The sequence below is a fragment of the Podarcis cretensis genome (assembly GCF_951804945.1).
Source record: "Podarcis cretensis genome assembly, chromosome: 13".
NCBI lineage: Eukaryota > Metazoa > Chordata > Lepidosauria > Squamata > Lacertidae > Podarcis > Podarcis cretensis.
Genome location: NC_137182.1, coordinates 22,790,391 through 22,811,880, shown reverse-complemented (window position 1 = coordinate 22,811,880; position 21,490 = coordinate 22,790,391). Strand labels below are relative to the sequence as shown.

Sequence of the window (21,490 nt, the reverse complement as noted above, 5' to 3'; positions counted from 1 at the left end):
AGCGTAGCCGGGGCTGTTGGCGATGATGGCGGAGAGTCCGGCTGCCGAGGAGGCGGCTGCGGCTGCGGTGCTGGCGGCGGCGCCGCCGTCGAGCGCGGGCCCGGGAGCTGGAGCGGGCGGCGGCGGCGGCGGCGGGCCCGGGGTGTTCCTGCCGGCCGAGATCTGGGCGGTGGCGGGGCTGGGCTCGGCCGGGGCCGCATCCGGAGCGGGTGCGGGAGTCGGGGCTGGCGGGGCCTCGGTGCCCGGGATCCCCAGCTCGGCCGCCGCGGCTGCCGCGGCCGGGGTGCTCCTCTCGCACTCGGCCTTCTGGGACCCCACCACCAGCGGCGACTGGGACGGCGAGAGGCCGAGCCCGGCTTGCCTGCTCCGCATCAAACGGTAAGAGACTTTCCGCTCCCCGGGCAAATGCCGGAACCTCCCACTTTCCAGATTTCTGGCCCGGAAGGTGTGGGTGGGGTAGTGTTCCTGAGCGTGTGCAGAGTGCGTAGTACGCGCCTTAATTCCCCGGCCATCTCATCCTGTCTGTGCATACATCTGAGGGCGGAATGGGGCAGGGAGAGTTTTCCTTCTCCATCAACTCGCCCAGAAAAGATTTAACTGCCCCACTTTCTTGGCAGTGATTCAGCGTCTGCAAGGAATTCCCCTTAAGCGAGGGTGGGGGACTGGAGGCCCTCTGGGTGTTGTTGTAACTCTCCCATCGGCCCCAGCCAGCATGGCCGGTGGTTAGGGATGATGGGAGTTGTAGTCCAACAACTGGAGGGTGGGTATAGTGTGACAACTGGTGCGGCGTGGCCGGTATGCGGGTGCAGTAGCGGAGGGGAGCTGCACCTGTTGCATTTCCATATGGCTTGTAGCTCTTAAGGGAGTGGTGTTGTGCATCTATTAAGCAAGAGCTTGGGGGTATAAACTCCCTATTACAACAGCCCAGGTAGATTTAAGATCAACAGTGGCTTTCACAGCCTTGAAGGTGATAGAACCTTATGCTCAAGCATCCCTGTAAGGAGGATATCCTAGATTGTTTCCACCCCAGGCTCAACTTCCTTGTTCTGTATCAGATTACAATTGGCATATAACATATTTAGAGCCTCGTTTTCAAAATATATATATATGCCTTGCTAGTGTGTAGCATCCAAGGATAAGACAACTCATTTTTAGAAGTTTCTTTGGAATTAGAATTATTTGGAATTGTTGTTTGTTGTTTAAGGTCCCAAATTTTGGCGTTGGCTTTCTCCTTTGCTGAAGTTGGCTTGCTTGGTTTACATGTGATGGAAAGGTGTGAAGTTTTATTTAGGCTGATTTCTTTCCAGCTCCTTCTCCCAGTTCAGAGATCAGGCTCTTTCCTGCTGCTAACCATATAAACTTGGGGAGTGAGAGACATCCCAGTATCTCCCATTATGCTGCACAATTAACAGTGCATTCCAGCACATACTCACTTTATTTTATTTAGGACTCGGTCACAAGTTTAGGTTTGCATTCATAATCAACAATAATGTAAAAAAAAAAAATGTTTTGTAGTCATAATCAATAACATGATTAAAAATGTTCCTTTAGCCCACCGTGCTGTAAAGGATTTAGGGTTAAGGGGGCAATGGCACATTTGAAACATATAAAAATTGTGGAAGTTAAAAATAGCCCTGTTAAATCAGACCAAAGGGTTCTGTTCTCCTTATGGACAGCCAAGAAGCAGGACTGGCTCAATAGCATTCTTCCCCTCATAAGCCCCAGCAGCTAGTATTTTGAGCTGTGCTGCTACTGGAGGTATTGCAGCCATCATAACTAGGAGCCATTAATACCCTTGTCAGCCATGAATTTGTCTTACCCTCTTTTAAAGCACTCCAAATTGGGGACCACACCTGCATCTTGTGGGAACCAGTTCCCTAGTTCAGCGATGCCCTGTCTGTCTTGGTCTTGAATCTTCCACCACTCAGCCCCAGATTCTATCATCATGAAAGAGGGAGGAAAACTGCTCATTTTCTCCATAACTTAATACACCTCTATCATTTCCCCCTTACTTGCCTTCTTTCTAAACCAGACATATCCAAAGTCTGTGTTGGGGGCCTAATCCAGCCCGCCTGTCGGTTTAATCCGGCCCCTGTGGCAGCCTATCTCCTGGGGTCAAATCCTAAAAAGGACGGCCCTCACTCATGTTCACTTCATCAAATCCGCCCCTCTTTGAAAAAAGTTTGTGCTGTTAAACTAACAAGTCCCAAATATTGTAATTCCTTGATTATTTGAGTTGCCCTTTCCTTTACCTTTCCCAACTCTCTTTTTGAGGGGTGTTAAGCAGAACTGTACCCAGCTGAATACGATTGTTGTACCCTAGGTTTGTCAAAATGCCTGATGCAGGCAGTTTTATTTTGGATCCCTTTCCTAGCGAACCGTGATATGGAATTTGCCTTTTTCACAGCTGCTGCGCATGCTAAGTAATTCTCACTAGGCACCCATAGACGGTAAACTCTTTGGCAAAGGCTGCTATCAGCAGCATGAAAATACGTCCGTAGCAGCAGCAGTTATTTTCCAGAATGCTTTCCACCTTTGTGTTCCCTGTATCTTGCAACAGCCCTGAGAGGTAGGCAGTTGCCATCTCCGTATAGCTTGTGTGGAATTGCTGTTATGGCCCAAGGACATAAGCTGTGTCCTTGGCAGGCGTGGAATTTGAATGCAGGCCTTGAAATGAACTTCTCTGTGACCTGGGTTACATTTGTTCAGTACTTAGCGTGCTGTTAATTAATGCTTTAACATGTTGTTGTGAGAGGCTGTTCCATCTGCCCAGAAGATCTCTTCTGGGTATAGCGGAGAACGAGAAGGCCAGAATGCACTAGCAGTAAGAATTCTTTTAGCGTCCCCTCGGCTAACGCTTTTGGATAATGTGAGGAACTGCAAGGGGAAGGAAAGTCCTCCATTGCAGTCAACAATATCCCCTTTGCGCAAACAATACTCTGTGTTGAATCGTTGCCATCTCCAGTCAGCACAACTAGGTGAGGCCTGCGTAGCAGATTCTGGAGATCTAGATCTTAGGTACACTATCAAGCAAGTGTTACTAGGCAGATGTTTCGGGTGCTCTGATAGAAGGAGGCTTCCCAGGCTTGTTTTAAAGCTTGGAAATAACTGAGGGTGGAGGGAGGGACAGTTTGGGTTTGTTCCTAGAGCTGAACGCAACCACTTCAGGAGCAGTTACGCCAGTTCCACGTTTAATCCCAGGAACAAAAGCCTTATTGTCTGTGGCAAACCAAAACGAAAGTGAACTTGTAGCAGCCTCGTTTCCCAGAAGTGTGCTAGGACTCCTCCCTCCTCCTTCCTCCGCGGAGTGTGCTGTTTGTTATGTGCCAAAACAGGTGTTTGTGTTATGGGCCGAGGGCTGCAGTGAGCCTGAGAAGGACTGCAGTTGTTATAATGTCCTGTTGGCACAATTTATATGTACGGCAGGAGATGCCAATTCACCCTGCCTGCTCTTTAACAACTGTCTATTGTTCAGTGAGAAGAAGGAAGTGTGGTCTCCACCCCCCCCACTGCCGCCCAGCTAACTTTGAGTCCACAACCTCTGACTTTTGATGTAGGTGTGTTCTCGTTAAGCAGAGTTCAAAAAAAGAACATTTTCTGTTGTTAGTGTACAGTCATGGGGAAAAAAGAAAGTGCATCCTCTTTGAATTCTGTGTTTTTACATATGAAGACATAATAACAATCATCTGTTCCTTTAGCAGGTCTTAAAATTAGGTAAATACAACCTCAGATGAACAACGGCATGGCATATTGCACTATGTCATGATGTATTTAACAGAAATAAAGCCAAAATGGAAAAGCCATGCGTGAAAAACTTAAGTTCACCTTATGATTCAATAGCTTGTAAAAAGTTAAAGGTAAAGGGACCCCTGAATATTAGGTCCAGTCGCAGATGACTCTGGGGTTGTGGCGCTCATCTCGCTTTATTGGCCGAGGGAGCCGGCGTACAGCTTCCGGGTCACGTGGCCAGCATGACTAAGCCGCTTCTGGCAAACCAGAGCAGCACACGGAAACACCGTTTACCTTCCCGCCAGAGTGGTACCTATTTATCTACTTGCACTTCGTGCTTTCAAACTGCTAGGTTGGCAGGAGCTGGGACAGAGCAACGGGAGCTCACCCCGTCGCGGGGATTTGAACTGCCGACCTTCCGATCAGCAAGCCCTAGGCTCTGTGGTTTAACCCACAGTGCCACCCGCGTCCCTTCAATAGCTTGTAGAACCACCCATAATGTGAAGCAATTGTTTCCTGTAGGACTTTATCTGTCTCTCACATGGTTGTGGAGAAATTTTGGCCCATTTATACTTGTTCAGTCTTTTTCTAATTGTACTGTCGTGAACTTTAACATTTAACATGCTAACTGTAGGGCCTGAGATGTACCATAACTTTTGGGTTTTTTTGCGATTTCTCTGAGCATTGCACGGTCTGACCTTGGCGTGAATTTGCTGGGACGTCCACTCCTGAGGAGATTGGCAACCTCAGTTTTGAATAATCTTTCTCACTGTAGACAATGGACTTAAAGTTGGTTGCAAATGGGCAGCAGTACTTGCTTCTCTAAGAGCATTGTGTCCTCTTTCGTCCTTGGCACTGTGTTAAAACACACCTGAATGCTCCAGACCAGCAAACTGCTAAAATTTTGTCTTTTATAGAGGTGGGCACACTTGCTGATGATCAATTAAGCAAGGACATTTGATTAGCACCCCCTGTCTACTTAGCCTCTTAATTCCTATGGAAGCTGTAATGGTGTACAGTGGTACCTCGGTTTAAGAACAGTCCTGTTTACGAACTATTTGGTTTACGAACTCCACAAAAACCGGAAGTAGTGTCCCAGTTTGCAAACTTTACCTCAGTCTAAGAACGGAAGCCGAATGGTGGAAGGGCACCGGCGGCGGGAGGCCTCATTAGGGAAAGAGCGTCTTGGTTTAAGAACAGACTTCCGGAACGGATTAAGTTCGTAAACCAAGGTACCACTGTACTTAGTTTTTCACACATGATTTCTCCATTTTGGCTTTATTTCTGTTAAATAAATCATGACACGCTGTAATATGACATGCGTTGTTGTTCATCTGAGGTTGCATTTACTAATTTTAAGACCTGCTAAGGAACAAATGATTGCTATTATGTCCTGATGTGTAAAAGCACATAATTCAAAGGGGGTGTACTTTCTTTTTCCCGTGACTGTATGTGTGTGGTAAGAGTTTGAGGAAGCAGTTTCTCATAGGCCAGAGAGGGTGATGAAAATGTGTCTTTTCACGATTGAATTGCCCCTCCCTCCCTCTTCTGGTGTCCCAGCCTAAGCTGTGATATTCACAGTGTTTCAAAATCCTGGGCTTTCCCTTTTCTCTTCATTTCATTTGATGGGCTATATTGTAATATGTGCTTGATTTGGAGCTGCCCATGTAATGTGCCATGCATTTGGAAGGTAATAAGTTGTGACATAAGAGGAAACGAATATGGATTAAAATGGGACAAAGGAGTGAGGAGGGCTATGAAAAGCACAGCACAACTTTATGGAGAGTCCTTTATAGGGGAGATCTTTATATTTGTTTTCAGGAGTCTTTTAAGATTGACTGCCTACCTGAAGCCATGAGGACAGAAACTTAGGTTTCCTTCTCTCTCTCTCTTTTTAAAAGCAGGGCTGTTTCTCAAGAATTCAGCAACAGGATTTGGGGATTGGGGTACAAAGCTGGAAGCTCCAGCAGTGTTTCTCAAACACCGTTGGAGGTCCCCAGCTGTTGTTGGACTACAACTCCCATCATTCCTAGCTAGCAGGGCCAGTGATCAGGGATGATGGGAGTTGTAGTAGTCCAACAACAGCAGGGGACCCAAACTTGAGAAACGCGGCTCTAGAGAAACAGTTGACTGATTAATCCATTGCTGCTATTATTATTTTTGTTTCCCAGAGATATCATGTCTATCTACAAGGAACCCCCTCCTGGAATGTTTGTAGTGCCTGACCCCCATGATATGACCAAGGTAGGTGGTATCTGAATGCCTTCCTCTGTAGTGGGTCCTGCCTGAAGGGGTTTCCTGCTGTTTTTAGGAGGGCTGGCATACTGAAGTTCACCTTGCTATGACTTGAAATTTCATTTATGGCAGCAGCCTGTGGGAAAGAGTAGCAGAGCGATTGCCGCAGGAGAAATCAGGCAAAGTGAAGTTTGCACAAAGCTTCTTCATCCTTAGGCAAATCTTTTCAATTCATGATCTGCTCACCCTGATAAATGTGTTAGAATGAGGGTTTGGGGTGCCTTTTCAAAAGGGAGAAGGAAGCAATCTCCAGCTCTGTTTCTGATTTTTATTTTATTTTTTAAAGCGTTTATTAATTTTCCAATTAAAACATCTAATTAACATATCAAATCCAATCCAGTGAAAATAAAAAACTAAAATAAAAGAAAGTCCAATTGTCTTCCAAATTGTAATAATTTTTATTTTGGCTTCCCACGGTCTGAATTCCGAAGCGCTTTCAACATCATAGTCCTGCCTCTCATCATCAATGTTTTCCATAATTCCATATCCGATTTTTTCCTCCACGTTTTGACTCTGTTTATGTGATCCTCATTCATGTCAGAAAACAGATACTTTTTTTCCTATGGAGTGCAGATTTGTCCGTATATTGTACTTTTTCAACTGTTTTTGTTTTTTCATCGCACTGCTTCATTTAATTGCATCCAAATTCAGAGTTCTGTCCAGCTCTTTGAGAATTGTTATTTTGGCAGCTCCCAAATCGTTAATCTTTCCCGTCCAGGTGTTATCAAAGAAACACAGAGAAACCTCCCTCTGAAACAAAAAAAATTCCTTCCAGTAGCACCTTAAAGACCAACTAAGTTAGTTCTTGGTATGAGCTTTCGTGTGCATGCACACTTCTTCAGATACCTGAAGAAGTGTGCATGCACACGAAAGCTCATACCAAGAACTAACTTAGTTGGTCTTTAAGGTGCTACTGGAAGGAATTTTTTTTGTTTTGACTATGGCAGACCAACACGGCTACCTATCTGTAACTCCCTCTGAAACTCCTTGTTGATTTATTCTTAAGCATTCTGAATTTTAAGGAGGTCTGCCCCTGAGTCACAATATTTCACTGGCGTCCTTTTGGTATATCTCAGGGATCTGTTCTTTTTTTTAAAAAAGTAGATCTCACATGCCTGAAGTTTGACCACATTGAGTGGCCATTTAGTTGAAGGTCAAATGAGGCCTCGTTCATACAGAAGATGTGGTATACATCCTGGAACAGTTTTTATCACTCCACACCACAGGTGGGGAAAGCTCCTCCATGAAAAGAAAGCCCATGTACGCCTGAGACTGGGCCTTGTGTTTCTTGTCTGCTGCTGTGGCCAAGTGGATAGGAAGCAGTTCTGTGGGTTCAAAGCCCAGGAGTTGTCTCTGTTGTTGCCCTTGTTGTGACTGGGGTTCTTCTTTGGGGAGGGAGCGTCCGTGCAAAAGGTAAGTGGGAACATTTCTCCCCCTTCCTCCTGATGGTGCTCAGACTCATATCCTCCTCACCCCTTGCTCTGTGGAAAGAGCCACTGGGCGCTGCTGCTGTTTAATGGGTGCCTGTCCTTGTGGGGCAAAACCACAAAACTAGTTGCTTTTGCAGTCCTCCACCTGTAGTGTGAAGAAGTGGTGTGCTCCAGAAATAATTTGGGCCTCCTCACCTGCTACCTGTGTGAACCTGAGCTTGATACTTGAACCTGAAGGGGCAATGAGTTTTCCCTAATGCTTTGTAGAGGATCTCTGTTCTCTCCCCCCCCCCTTAACTCTCTTAGCGGCCGGCTTGCGTCCCGCGCAGGCTCTGCCGACGTTGCACCCAGTTGGAAGTTTTTGCGCGAGCTGGGCTTTTCTCTTGCAGATTCATGCGTTGATCACAGGCCCCTTTGACACGCCTTACGAAGGGGGTTTCTTCTTGTTCCTGTTTCGCTGTCCTCCAGATTATCCCATCCATCCGCCGCGGGTCAAACTGATGACAACCGGGAATAACACAGTGAGGTTTAACCCTAACTTCTACCGCAATGGAAAGGTCTGCCTCAGTATTCTAGGGTAAGGAGCTGAGCAGCCTGAGCTGCTTCGGGGAGGTCCACACTTATGCATGCAATTATCATGTCGATGAAACGTACGTGTGTGTGTGTGTGTGTGTGTGTGTGTGTGTGTGTGTGTTTGTGTTTGTTTCTGTTCAGAGCCAGGTAGGTTGATGATGATCATCTTGCGGGAACGAGAGGGGCAGGCTTTTTCACTGGTAGCTCCCCTTGCTACAATATGGGAGGCCCCCAAAGGTATTGCCACTCCGCCAGCTTTTGAAGTCACACCTGTTTAGACAAGTATTTCCCTGCTCTTCCTAACTTGGATCTCCCAATTTGATTGTTTTTAGCTGTTACGCTTTTTGAAATGGGCTTCCTCATTTATATATATGTTTCGATGCTGTTGTTATGCTATGACTAGCTCATATTTTTTTTTACAGTTGGCTTCATTCTTCTTGTTTTGCTGTTGTCTTTTATTTTTTGTGAACCACGCTAGTATTTCTTCTTAAAATGCGAGGCTTCAAGTTAATTATATTCCTATCATCATCATCATCATTTCCAAAACAGGGCACACTGGGACACATGCTTGTCTGGGCAGAGGGGTCTTCTTGGTAGTGCTCCCTGCCCTGTGGAACGCCCTCCCACCAGATGTCAAGGAAATAAACAACTATCTGACTTTTAGAAGACATCTGAAGGCAGCCCTGTTTAGTGGCTGGCTGCCTTCAGATGGCATAGAACAGGGATGTCCAATAGGTCGATTGCGATCTACTGTTAGATCCCCAGGAGGTTTTTGTTGATCGCGGTCGATCGCTGGGTCCCTTTCCTTAGCGTTGGTAAAATAGAATCCGGCCCCGCCTTCCATTGTTGCATGATCTGCAGAACGGAAGACTGAGTTTACTCAGTGAAGCTGTTTGTTTTCCCAGCGATCTGTTGTTGAGAGACTGTTCCCCTTTCTCCCTGAAAACAGTCAGCAGCTTAGCCTTGAACTCCCCAAAAACATGGCTTTCCTCCTCCCGTTAAAAAAAGCTTAACCACTTTAACCTGAACCCCCTGAAAACGGGGCTAGATCACTGCCAGTTTTGAATTCTGTGAGTAGATTGCAGTCTCTTGGGAGTTGGCCACCCCGGCATAGATCATTTGAGCATCTCTGGACATTGAAAGGAGTCTCTGCCATCAGCCAGATGCGCGAGAAAGTCATGCACATGGTTGACAGTGCTTCCTGTAACATCCAGAGCTTCTGTTCATTTGGCTCAGCTATCAGCAGCATTTAGTTTTCCTTTCTATATTTGCATGGGTTTTTTGTGGGGGGGGAAAGGTTGGTTTCAAATAGCATTATATTTTCAGAAACCACAAAGCATTCTCTTGAAAGTTTGGGGCGTTGCTTTTTCCTGCTGATCCTGTGTGGTCTTCATTTCCAGCCCTCCAGCTGAGAGCTCTTCAAATCAAAATACGACAGGAAGCGGCCATAGTTGCAGATTTTATACTCTGCCCAGTCGCTTGTGCCCTTCGGCCTGTTTCTGTTTGCAATGGCCAGAGGTTGACAGGCCCCTTGCTTGCGTCGTGTATTGTGGGGGCAGAGCCGGTTTGGGTGGTTTTCTGCCTCTGACTTGGTTCAAAAGATGGTGCTTGAAAAAGAAAATGACGGGAGCTGAATGGAGCTGCTGTATTCAACATCCTTAAGAAAGTTAGATCGGGAATAGAAAATGACCGTCTATGGCAGGCTTCCTCAACATTGGCCCTCCAGAAGTTTTTAGCCTACAACTCCCATGATTCCTAGCTAGCAGGACCGGTGGTTAGGGATGATGGGAATTATAGTCTCAAAACATCTGGAGGGCCGAGGTTGAGGAAGCCTGGTCTATGGCAGGCATAGGCAAAGTCGGCCCTCCTATGCCTGCCATAGACCAGGCTTCCTCAACCTCGGCCCTCCATATGTTTTGGGACTACAGCTCCCATCATCCCTGACCACTGGTCCTGTTAGCTAGGGATGATGGGAGTTGTAGTCCCAAAACATCTCGAGGGCTGAGTCTGCCTATGCCTGGTCTATGGGCGTCCAGGCTTGAGAAACAGCATCATTTTGTATATCCCATTGTAGTCTTTCTCAACTTGATGCTTGACAGACGTTGGGCCTTAATTCCTATCATCACTGACAATCTGCTGCGTTGACTGGGGCTGGTAGAATTTGCAGTCCAAAGCGCCTGGGCAACACCAGTTTGGAGAAAGCTAACATGACTCAAGCATGAAGATTATGATCTTCCCTAGTAATACTGTCTTGTGTACGAGCTTCAAAGTAACAAAGCATGTATAGAGAGGAGGAATTGGGTATCCCACAGCTAAGCAGGGTGGATTTGATTTAAATCAAATTGATTTAAATCACTAGTAGGTAAGACTTGATTTAAATCATTCTTTGACAGACTCATTCTTACTGGTATAATCTTAATATTTACAACCAGAGGAAGGTTCCATTTTTGGAATAATAAATTTTCAGAGTAGGTTTTTTTTTTTTACAGTTCTATCAAATATTACTGATTTCGTTATACTATTAGAGATACATAGACAGATAATTATGAAATTATTGTGAGGTTTAATAAGTTAACTGTTTACATTTGGACAAGTTTTCTGCTGTACTTTATTGGAAGGAGAAAAATAATCATTTCCTTAATAACAATTTAAACAATTTATGTTTGTCAACTGATGTGGTTGAACAGTTTAAAAAACAAACAAACAACTTAGACTGAGTTTTAGCACACATTAAAAACTTAAAACAAATCCTTATTTCCTGATGAGTAGCCTTTGAACTATAATGTAACTTAAATAGAAAAGTATCTTTAGAAAGATTTTTCCTCCAAAAGCAATTTATTTTTAAAATCCTATTTAAATTTTTAAAAAAATCTGGTTTAAATAAAAAAAAATCCTGTTTAAATTTTAAAAATCTTACTTTTTAATTTTTATTTTAAAAAAATCATTGATTTTTATCCACCCTGCAGTTAAAGCATTCTTTTCTTTTAGGTTCACTAATGTTCAGACATGGCCTTGGGCAAGTAAACCTGATTTACTTGCTACACTTTGTCTGTTAGCCACAAGTGCTTTTTAGGATATATATGGATTTGGAACCTTTTAGGATCTAATTGGATTTGGGGACGCAAGCAAGCACCTTTTACATGTTATTTGGGAAAAATCAGGAAGACCCTCTTGCACCGGCACCCTGAAAAAGCAATGGGCAGGGACACCGTGCTATGCAACTTCATTATCCTGTTTTGTGTTTCTGGATTTTTATTTCCTGTTTTCATAGTGGAGCTTTTTGCCCTTCATCTCTGGACAGTGGGAATGCTCCAAATAGAATTCCTCAGATATTTCACACAGCTTCTACGAACTGAGGTGTAGACACAGTGTGTAGCTGGTACTCTGAAAGAAGATGACGATGCCAAGAAACAATGGAATTTCCGACTTGTTTATCACAGACGTTTGCACGCATTTGCTTGATTGCCATGATTTATTCTGTTTCTCCTAATTATGGAGACTTGCCAAGGAGATGCGTGGGGTGTTGACGCCTTGAGCCCTGGCCACTGGGAATCCTGCCCCCTTGTCCCCCTCGCTCCCCTAATCAGCCAGCTCCCAAGGTTTCAGAATTCCAGTACGTTTGATAAGAGCTAGACATCTAAACAGAAAAGGAATGTGAATACTTAGGAGGCTGAATTCTCCCCTCACTGCCAGACTATGTTTGTGGTTCTTGCGTGAGACTGAATGCATACAGCCCTCAATTCAGATTGTATACTGGAAAGATGCATAAAAGTTTGGAATGGTTTTATCACAAAACAGTAACTATCCATCTTCATAACTTGTGTGTGTGTGCGCAAACATTTTCACAACTACCTTCAAAACAAATACAGTCGAACCTTCGTTTACATAACCCTCTGGTTACATAAACTTTGTTGTTGTTTTTTTAAATAATATTTATTACTTTTAAACACTACAAAAAAGGAAAGAAAAAAGAAAAAAGACAATAAAATACAATATAAAAAGATTACACAACACTAACACAATAAACTAAACTAAACAAAACAAAAACAGTTTAACACACATCATACAATTTCAATATCTTATCTTTCATTCACTTGTTTCAACGACCTCCTCACACCTCCCTTTTTGTATTCCACTTCTATTAATTGTTTCAGCAATTCCTTTCCATCTTCCTCTATTTTCTGTCCTATAATTATCTTAACATATTCTAACCTTATTTTTCCTTTAATAATCTAATTATCTATTTATACCCAATTCCTTATAACATTTCTACTAAAGCCATATAACTTCATTCCAACATTTTTCTAACATTCATTAATTTTACAATATTTCTATAAATAGTCTTTAAACTTTTTCAAATCTTCTTCCACCGACTCTTCTCCCTGATCTCGGATTCTGCCAGTCATTTCCGCCAGTTCCATATAGTCCATCAACCTGGTGATCTTCTGTCCAATGCTCTTAGCTCTTTTCCAAGTCCCTTCTGCAGATCTTCTTCGTATTTATACAAAAACTTTATTTTGTCTTCTACTGATCTTATTTTTATTTTCCTTCCTTTGAAGCTGAAGAATAGACCTTGAGGAAACTCCCACCTAAAGATGATTTTTAAAAAGTTGGGAATGGTTTTATCACAAAACAGTAATTAGCCATCTTCATAACGTGTGTATGCGCGCAAACGTTTTCACAACTACCTTCAAAACAAATACAGTCGAACCTTCGTTTACATAACCCTCTGGTTACATAAACTTTGGGGTGTGCGTGCGGCAAACCCGAAGTATTTTACTGGGTTTTGCCCCCACGCATATGCACAGGTTACAGAAACCTTGGGATCCGACCGGACCTCCAGAACGGATCCCATCTGCAACCGGAGGTACCACTGTACATTGTTTCATAAAATGACTTCCTACCCTCACCTCCACAGTGCTTTTACTCAAACCTTTTTTTCTACTGCATTACATCTTTTTATCTATTGCAAAAAAGTTTCTCGTGTTACAATTACTTTGCTGTCTATCTGCTGTTGCTTTTATCTCGAATCCTGCCTGCAATTTCATTTATACCTATACAATTTATCTGCTACATGTGTCACAGAATTGGGCTTTTCTATCTTTGCTTGTTTAGTGGTTCTTGCCATTATGTCTTCAATTTTTCCCCCGCCACCCTGAGGCCTGGAAACTGTTTGGTGTTTTTTTACTACCTACCTTACCTACACTGGAAACTGTCTTTTTTTACTACCTACCTACCAACCTACCTACCTACACACACACACACACACACACACACAGAGCTAGGCCTCTCACAAGTTACAAATCAAAGTACATTGAAAGCCACACATCATCCACTCCACTTTACAGAATTGTGTTTGTTTGGCTGTGTGAAAATAAACTCCTGTTTCTTGCTGTCTGGCAGTACATGGACTGGTCCGGCCTGGAGTCCTGCCCAGAGCATCTCTTCAGTCCTTATATCTATACAGTCCCTGATGACTGAGAACCCTTATCACAACGAGCCTGGCTTTGAGCAGGTAAGTAGCCTGAATCGTGGATTAGTGCCCACTTTATGGAGCTCTTGGTTACAGGGACAGGGAAGTGGCCGTCCCATAACAAACTGCTCTCTTAGAAACGGGAATGTCGGCAGAGCAATAAGACCTGTTGAGGTTTGATCTCCAACCCCTACATCCTTTTAAGTAGACCCTCCCAATTCAGAGGTTTGGCATGTTGCTGCAGGTGGGGCCTGCTTCCCTGTTGTGTTAAAACAGCTGACTGCATTGGGACAGAGTGGAAAGGAAGAATGCCTTGAGCAGCCCTGGATAACTCCATATGCTGCAATCCGTATACACGTATTCGCAACTTGTCTGCAGAGCAAGACCATGCATGGAACCTCTTTGGGATCTTTCATGGACCATAGCTCTGGTTTGAAATAGGATTGTCAGTCCACTTTTATCGGCGACTGGCCAGTGTTTCCAATGGGTATTGTCAGCCATACTAATTGGAGGCATTCCCAGTCTCTCTCTTCTTCCCCCCCCCCCGCCCCCGACAAGACCAAAGTTGTGGGCCGTGTGTCTTGAACTTTGTAAAAGGTGACTTTTGTTTTTGGCCACTGATCTCTTGCAGGAAAGACATCCGGGAGACAGTAAAAATTACAACGAGTGTATTCGGCACGAGACTATCAGGGTCGCTGTGTGTGACATGCTAGAAGGAAAATGCCCTTGTCCGGAGCCTTTACGGTATGTTTGGGAGTCTCAATTCATGGGTTTCAGGCATTTAGAATGGAGAAAGGGAGAGGGAGCTACCCCTTAGTCAGACTTCCTGTGCTGTTTGGAGTTTACAGGGTTAACAGCTCTGTGTGTGTCCTGCATCTGGGGAGTTGTTTTTCTCTACATCCGGGGAAAGCTGAGTCCTTTGTCTGTGAGTTACTTTCACTTTTTTGCCGAGAGATGCAGAGACACCAGGCCTGCCATCTCCGATGGTCTGTTTATTATTTTAGCGTTCTGATGTAAATAAAGTTGTTAGTTTAGAGGAACAACAGCGTGTGGACTCTCTCTTCTGCAAGCTCACTCACACCAGAAGCACGCGTTGTGCTGCTCTGCTGCAAGTCCAGGGATTCTGTTGCTGTGGAAACGTTCCGGACCTGAACACTCCCCCCCCCCACTTAGAAAAACTGTTTGCCAGCATGAAACCCCTAACTCGGCATTCAAGAAGAAGAAGAGTTTGGATTTGATATCCCTCTTTATCACTACCCGAAGGAGTCTCAAAGCGGCTAACATTCTCCTTTTCCCTTCCTCCCCCACAACAAACACTCTGTGAGGTGAATGGGGCTGAGAGACTTCAAAGAAGTGTGACTGGCCCAAGGTCACCCAGCAGCTGCGTGTGGAGGAGCAGGGAAGCGAACCCGGTTCACCAGATTACAAGACTACCGCTCTTAACCACTACACTACACCACACCTTTATTCATTCATTCTTGCAGCTGCATGATCATTGTCCGCATTCTGTTCCTTCCACTCCAGATTACCACTATGTGCCTTGTTAATTCAGACCTTTTGCTGAGGGTATTTGTGCAAGCAAGGCAAACTGCAGTACAGTCGGACCTTGGTTCTCGAACGGAATCCGTTCCGGAAGTCCGTTCGACTTCTGAAAATGTTTGAAAACCAAGGCGTGGCTTCTGATTGGCTGCAGGAGCTTCCTGCACTCCATCAGAAGCCGCGTCGGATGTTCAGGTTCCAGAGAACATTTGCAAACCGGAACACCCACTTCCGGGTTTGCGGCGTTCGGGAGCCAAAATGTCCGAGTTGCAAAGCATTCGACAACCAAGGTACAATTGTATTCATGGCTCCATAGAAGCTCTCCCTTCTGTCCGCCTCTTAAGGTGGTTGTTTTTTATAGTATTTTGGTCAGCAGGTCATGCACGAGGGAGGGAACCAAAGTACATTGCACTGTGGGGAAATGTTAGCTATTGTGGTTGTTTTTAAGAAATGTGCACGTGACAAACTAATTTTCAGTAGCACGAACTATGGCAGTAACCCTTTTGTTATAAACCACCTGTCACATCCTTGCTCTGCGGCCTTACGGTTCGTTTTGCTTGCTAGGGGTGTCATGGAAAAGTCCTTCATGGAATATTATGATTTCTACGAGGGGGTATGCAAAGAGCGGCTTCACCTCCAAGGACAGACGATGCAGGTAAGGATCAGATAATGTCTATGACTGCCCACTCCGGAAGGCAGCCTCCGTGTTTTTGTTTTAAATTAAACAATTTGGATTGTCATATTTCCTTCCCTCTTGAGAAGTGGGCTCGTTTGCTCAGCTGAGGGTTTTCCCAAAGGGCAAATTGAAAACCTGAGGTATGGGGGACAAATTAGGAGAAATGACCAATTGCTGGCATTTCTGAAGCACCAGGAACTAGCTGGAAGTATATTGTGGGATGTGGGTGGCGCTGTGGTCTAAACCACTGAGCCCCTTGGGCTTGCAGATTGGAAAGTTGATGGTTCAGATCCCTGCGACAGAGTGAGCTCCCGTTGCTCTGTCCCAGCTCCTGCCAACCTAGCAGTTCGAAAGCACGCCAGTGCAAGTAGATAAATAGGTACCACTATGGCAGGAAGGTAAACGGTGTTTCCATGCACTCTGGCTTCCATCACGGTGTCTTGTTGCGCCCGAAACGGTTTAGTCATTCCAGCCACATGACCTGGAAAGCTGTCTGTGGACAAACGCCGGCTCCCTCGGCCTGAAAGCGAGATGAGCGCTGTAACCCCATAGTCGCCTTTGGCTGGACATAACTGTCCAGGGGTCCCTTACCTTTCACCTTTTTTATATGAACGTGAGCAGGACGTTGGAACGAGGGGGTGAGAGGTAGACTTGAATAGATCCTGGTTATTGGGAAAAGAGCATCCAGCAAGGGGATGGGGATGAAAGATTTAAATTCTCTAATCCAGGAAGTGAGCTTCCATGGCTGTGCTCTGCTTCCACAGTCAGAGGCATTCATGCTTCTGAATACCAGAGGGGAGAGGGCTCTTGTCCCCGGGTCCTGCTTGACAATTTCCCACAGGCATCTGGTTGGCTACTGTGCAAACAGGATGCTGGACTAGATGGGCCTTTGGCCTGATTCAGCAGGTTCCTCTTAGGTTATAGATAGATGTCAATATACAGTGGTACCTTGGGTTACAGACACTTCACGTTACATACGCTTCAGGTTACAGACTCTGCTAACCCAGAAATAGTACCTCCGGTTAAGAACTTTGCTTCAGGATGAGAACATAAATCGTGCTCCTGCGGCGTGGCGGCAGCAGGAGGCCCCATTAGCTAAAGTGGTGCTTCAGGTTAAGAACAGTTTTAGGTTAAGAACGGACCTCCGGAACGAATTAAGTTCTTAACCCGAGGTACCACTGTAATAGGAAGCTATTTTCCCTTTACCGAATGTCATTTTTCTCAACTGAAGCACATGTTCCAGTCTGATTTGCTAGACTTGGGTTTCCAATCTGATCCAGCAGTAGTTCCCCTGCTCCTCTTGTGGCTTCGGGGTTGTTAAAAAATACTTGCTGCTTAGAATAATATTGATCTTGTTAAGCGTCTATTACTTGAACTGGTTACAAAAGGCCTTGGCCACCCTGTTTCCAGTCCATGTGCAAAGTAACCCTGGCAGATCTTGATGCAAGTTGTTTTCATCCCGATCAGAGTTTAACGAACTTAATTCCTGCCAGGAATTGCGGGCAACGAAATTCCAAAAAAGCTCAGGAGAGTCTTTATGTATGCTACAGTTGCTGCCAGAATTTTATTTGCAAAAGGTTGGAAGGGAGAGGACAACCCATCCAAATTAGACTGGCAAAATAAATTAAGAGAGCACGCTGAATTGGCGAGGCTATCAGCAAGGCTACGAGACGTTACAGATGACAAATTTATCAGAGAGTAGGGCATATATATGGGACGCGGTTGGCACTGTGGGTTAAAACACAGAGCCTAGGACTTGCCGATCAGAAGGTCGGCGGTTTGAATCCCCGTGATGGAGTGAGCTCCCGTTGCTCGGTCCCTGCTCCTGCCAACCTAGCAGTTCGAAAGCACGTCAAAGTGCAAGTAGATAAATAGGTACCGCTCCAGCGGGGAGGTAAACAGCGTTTCCATGCGCTGCTCTGGTTTCGCCAGAAGCAGCTTAGTCATTCTGGCCACATGACCCGGAAGCTGTACACCGGCTCCCTCGGCCAATAAAGCGAGATGAGCGCCGCAACCCCAGAGTCGGTCACGACTGGACCTTATGGTCAGGGGTCCCTTTACCTTTACCTTTAGGGCATATATATAGAATTTTTGTAAAAGAACATTGTCAAAATATTAATCCGTTGGCAGGTTTCGATTGACTTCTGAGTGCAAATAGGATAAGTTTACGAAATTTAAAGTAAGTTAAATAACAGGGAGAAAATAAAGATAAGTGCGTAATCAGGGAATTTAATCTCGGAACTTAATGGGAAGATCGGAGGTCATGTTAAACTTAATTACAATATGATGTACAAAACAAGTATCAATTAAGAAAAGAATAATTGTGTTTTTTATCTTGTCTTTTACATCTGCTGATTATTTCTGTTATACAGTTTTCAACCGATAAAGCATTAAAAAAAAGTAATTTTCATCCCGTCTCCTCTCCTCTCGCAGGATCCCTTCGGCGAGAAGCGAGGGCACTTTGACTACCAGTCCCTTCTGCTGCGTTTGCAAGGAATCCGCCTGAAAGTTCAGGAGAAACACCAGCAGGAGAACCCAGACATAGACTCAGAAAGCAGCTCCTCTGAGACAGAGACAGACACTCAAGGGAGCATTAAGGCTTAGCTGCCTCCCACCTGACCGCTTGGGAACCCAAGACGTAGGGGTGGGATCTTCTGACTCCAGCACTGCGGAGGAACCCCGGAGAGACCCAAGAACCAGTCCGGTTCTAGAGCGGGGAGAACCTGGGCTCAGCAGCCACCCCTTCATTGCCTCCTCCAGTGCTCTGGTACACGCTGTTTAAAACAAACGAGGATTTGATGCTAAAACTGAACCGGGCTTGTCACAAGCTGTCTTTTGAAAGTGGCTCTTTCTCTGCTGGAGACCCGTGAGCAAAAACGGCATAAAGGCATTCTGGAAGAACCCATGACGGGTTGGTTTCTGTCCTCTCCATGTTTCTAAAAGAGCAGGAGGTAGAGCTTGCCTCTACGCCCCGCCGTCTTTTGTTTCAAAACATGCCGCATATACCCTCAGCACCTCCCTCCCAGCGTTGCCCCCTCGCCCCACAACGGGATGGACTCCCAGCTCTACCAAGTCTGTAAAAGCACTTTTGACCATTTAAATAATCAAGCCCTGTTTTCATATTCACTCTGTTTCCCAGTTGGGTTGGTGTTGCCTGTCCTAGACAGACCAAAGAGGAGGAACTTTGGCCGGAACTGGGCTTTTGTGGCGATTCAAAACGACGACGACGACGACGAAAAAGCAGTTTCCAAAGCTTTATTCAACTCTAGAGCTCCTTTTAAATAACCCCTCCCCAAATTCGGAATCCCGGCAGGAAAGAAGGAAGAGACAAAACTGGGAGAGATCCTAAATTGTTAATGTGTCAGCCTTGTGAGCAACCCAGCCAGCGGCCTTCAAAAGGTGAAGTTGAGCAGGTTTCATGGCCAGTGTTTTTGTTTTTATTTTTTGTGATCCTTGGAAGGAGTCATCATTCTGGCAGTTCATTTCCTGCAAGTGGCATATAAATTTTTTTTTGGAAGGTACAGTATTAGAATTTAGTGAAGACAGGTGATTCTATGCAGCCATTGATTTTGTTTCAAGAGAGAGAGAACAAATATAAATTAACGCAGCACCAAGAGAGAAAAAAGCAGTGCTAATCTTAAGCTTTGGCAGTGCAATAGCAGACTTATCTGTTCAAAGCAACACAGATCTGCAGCTTTTGGGGGCAGAGTTAGGAGTTCAGTGATGTAGAGGAGGATGCAAACTAATGGAAGGACAGCAATAAGCATCCGTCTAAGTTGGGCAGTAGGCCAGGGCAGAAAACCTGTTGTTGAGATCTGTCACACTCGTTTTTTGTCAGGAGCCTCTATTGAAACCGAAGCAAAGTTGCACATGTGTAAGTCTGCCGAATCTGCCGTAACTCCCTTCTCTCCGAATCACTTTGTCGTGCTATAGACCGAGAAGCACATGCCTTTTGAGGATCGAATTGCGGGAGAACGTCTGGCCACCCTTCCAGCTGGCAAAGTATTTTATTTTATTTTTTACTTTTGAAAGTTCAAGCTGGTTTCTACGTAGAAAGGCTCGGAAGCCTTGTGAGCACCTTTCACTTGCTTCCCCCCCTCCTTCTTCTTTTAGAGACCCTTTAAGACTTTTTTTTAAAATGGGGGGGGGGGCTCCTGACCTACAGATGCACACCCACATCAAAAACTTGGCAGGGGGGGGGTGAGCAGATGCTAAAAGTGGCCAGGCCAGTAGGACGCGTTTCACTCAATAGGTCCAATCCCAGCTGTAGGAACCATGCAGTTCCTACCTGGCCTCTGAAAGGAAGTTCATGTGTGATTATAGGCACTGTTTATCTGCAAGCACAACACCAGTCTTGCAGCTACTCCTGCCTCTCCCATGTAGAGTACGATCTGCTGCTGCTTAAAACTAAAAGTAACCCCCCCATACCTGCTTTTTGGAGTGGAATGCCCTCTTGTTTCTCTCCCACCCGCAAGGAGACAAGACTCTCCCACGGGTTACGAATAGCCGGTGGAATCAAAAGCTTTGTAATGCAAGTTTGCATTTAGATGCCTTGTGGAGGGGGACCTGGTGAGGACGAAGGCAATCTTATCATGTTTGTGTTGATCTCATTGGGTGCAATCCAGCAAAACGAAAACAGAAATCAGTTGTGCTTCACCTCCACTGAAATCAAAGGGACTTGAGTGCACATTTAATGTTTTAAGTCTCACCGAAATCAGTAGGACCTAGGTAGGACTTCTATTCTCCGAACTCTGCCGATTGTGTAAGTTTGGCTTTCCCCCAGTCTATAGTCACCAGGACCAGAGGTGTTCCGGAATCAGAGCACCCGTTAACTTCAAGAGACCTTAGTTCCAGATGCATGTTGGCTGTCGAACCATTGCATTACATTTCTTTTAAGAGACAAAACGAAAAGAAAACATGAAAATGCCTTATGTGGTTATTTCTTTTTCACACGTCTCGCATGTGGATGTAAGAAAACAAAACAGAACAAAAAGAAATATGGTTTTCTAGCTGCCCATAGTCATCTGTTTTCTGAATGTTTTCCATTTCAAAAGTGACAATCCTAGATGACTGATCTAGAGAAAATGTTTAGTGACGAGACTTTTAGGCCTAACAAACTAAACACACTCGAATGCACAAGGGTCTTAAGAAAAATAAGAAATCCTTGTTTATATACAATTGTACATAATTTTTTTTTTGGTGCAATAAAGTTTGTTTTGGCAGGATCTTTGTCCTTTGTCCTGGATTGGTAAAACAGCGGGGAATACCCAAAAAGGGGGGGAAAGGGGGTCTTGTTTTCATAAGCAGCTTACTTCCAGGCCCCACACATGCCATTGGTTGGTGGGACCAGTGGCAAAGGGGGCGGGGAGCAATGATTGCTGTACTTCCTACAGAATAAATCAAAGGTTTATGCACACACCTTTCTCCCGGTGTTAGGTAAAGGAACCCTGACCATTAGGTCCAGTCGTGACCGACTTGGGGGTTGTGGCGCTCATCTCGCTTTATTGGCCGAGGGAGCCGGCGTTTGTACGCAGACAGCTTCCGGGTCATGTAGCCAGCATGACTAAGCTACTTCTGGCGAACCAGAGCAGCGCACGGAAATGCCGTTTACCTTCCCGCTGGAACGGTACCTATTTATCTACTTGCACATGACGTACTTTCAAACTGCTAGGTTGGCAGGAGTCTCCCGGTGTTAGAAACTCATAAATATAAGCCATTACTATACTGCCCTATACTTGAAGGCTAGTTCAGGTGATAACCTTGAGCTAGATGAAG

The 21,490-nt window shown here is 45.1% G+C and overlaps 1 protein-coding gene across 1 annotated transcript; it reads left to right on the top strand.

The window, feature by feature from the left end:
* Nucleotides 1-7: 7 nt before the first annotated feature.
* UBE2Z (ubiquitin conjugating enzyme E2 Z) lies at nucleotides 8-20,940 on the top strand. The gene is made up of 7 exons (XM_079949908.1): nucleotides 8-378; nucleotides 5,901-5,973; nucleotides 7,844-8,031; nucleotides 13,431-13,542; nucleotides 14,132-14,244; nucleotides 15,604-15,694; nucleotides 18,149-20,940. The coding sequence occupies exons 1-7, from the start codon at nucleotides 23-25 to the stop codon at nucleotides 18,317-18,319; spliced, it is 1,104 nt and encodes a 367-aa protein (XP_079806034.1). The 5' UTR covers nucleotides 8-22; the 3' UTR covers nucleotides 18,320-20,940.
* Nucleotides 20,941-21,490: the final 550 nt, after the last annotated feature.

Bases quoted from the DNA above. Each gene is read 5' to 3' on its own strand.
- UBE2Z (XM_079949908.1), top strand. From the start codon at position 23: ATGATGGCGGAGAGTCCGGCTGCCGAGGAGGCGGCTGCGGCTGCGGTG. The intron at 8,032-13,430 runs GTAAGGAGCTGA...GCTGTCTGGCAG, and splicing joins GTCTGCCTCAGTATTCTAGG to TACATGGACTGGTCCGGCCT. The intron at 15,695-18,148 runs GTAAGGATCAGA...CTCCTCTCGCAG, and splicing joins TCCAAGGACAGACGATGCAG to GATCCCTTCGGCGAGAAGCG.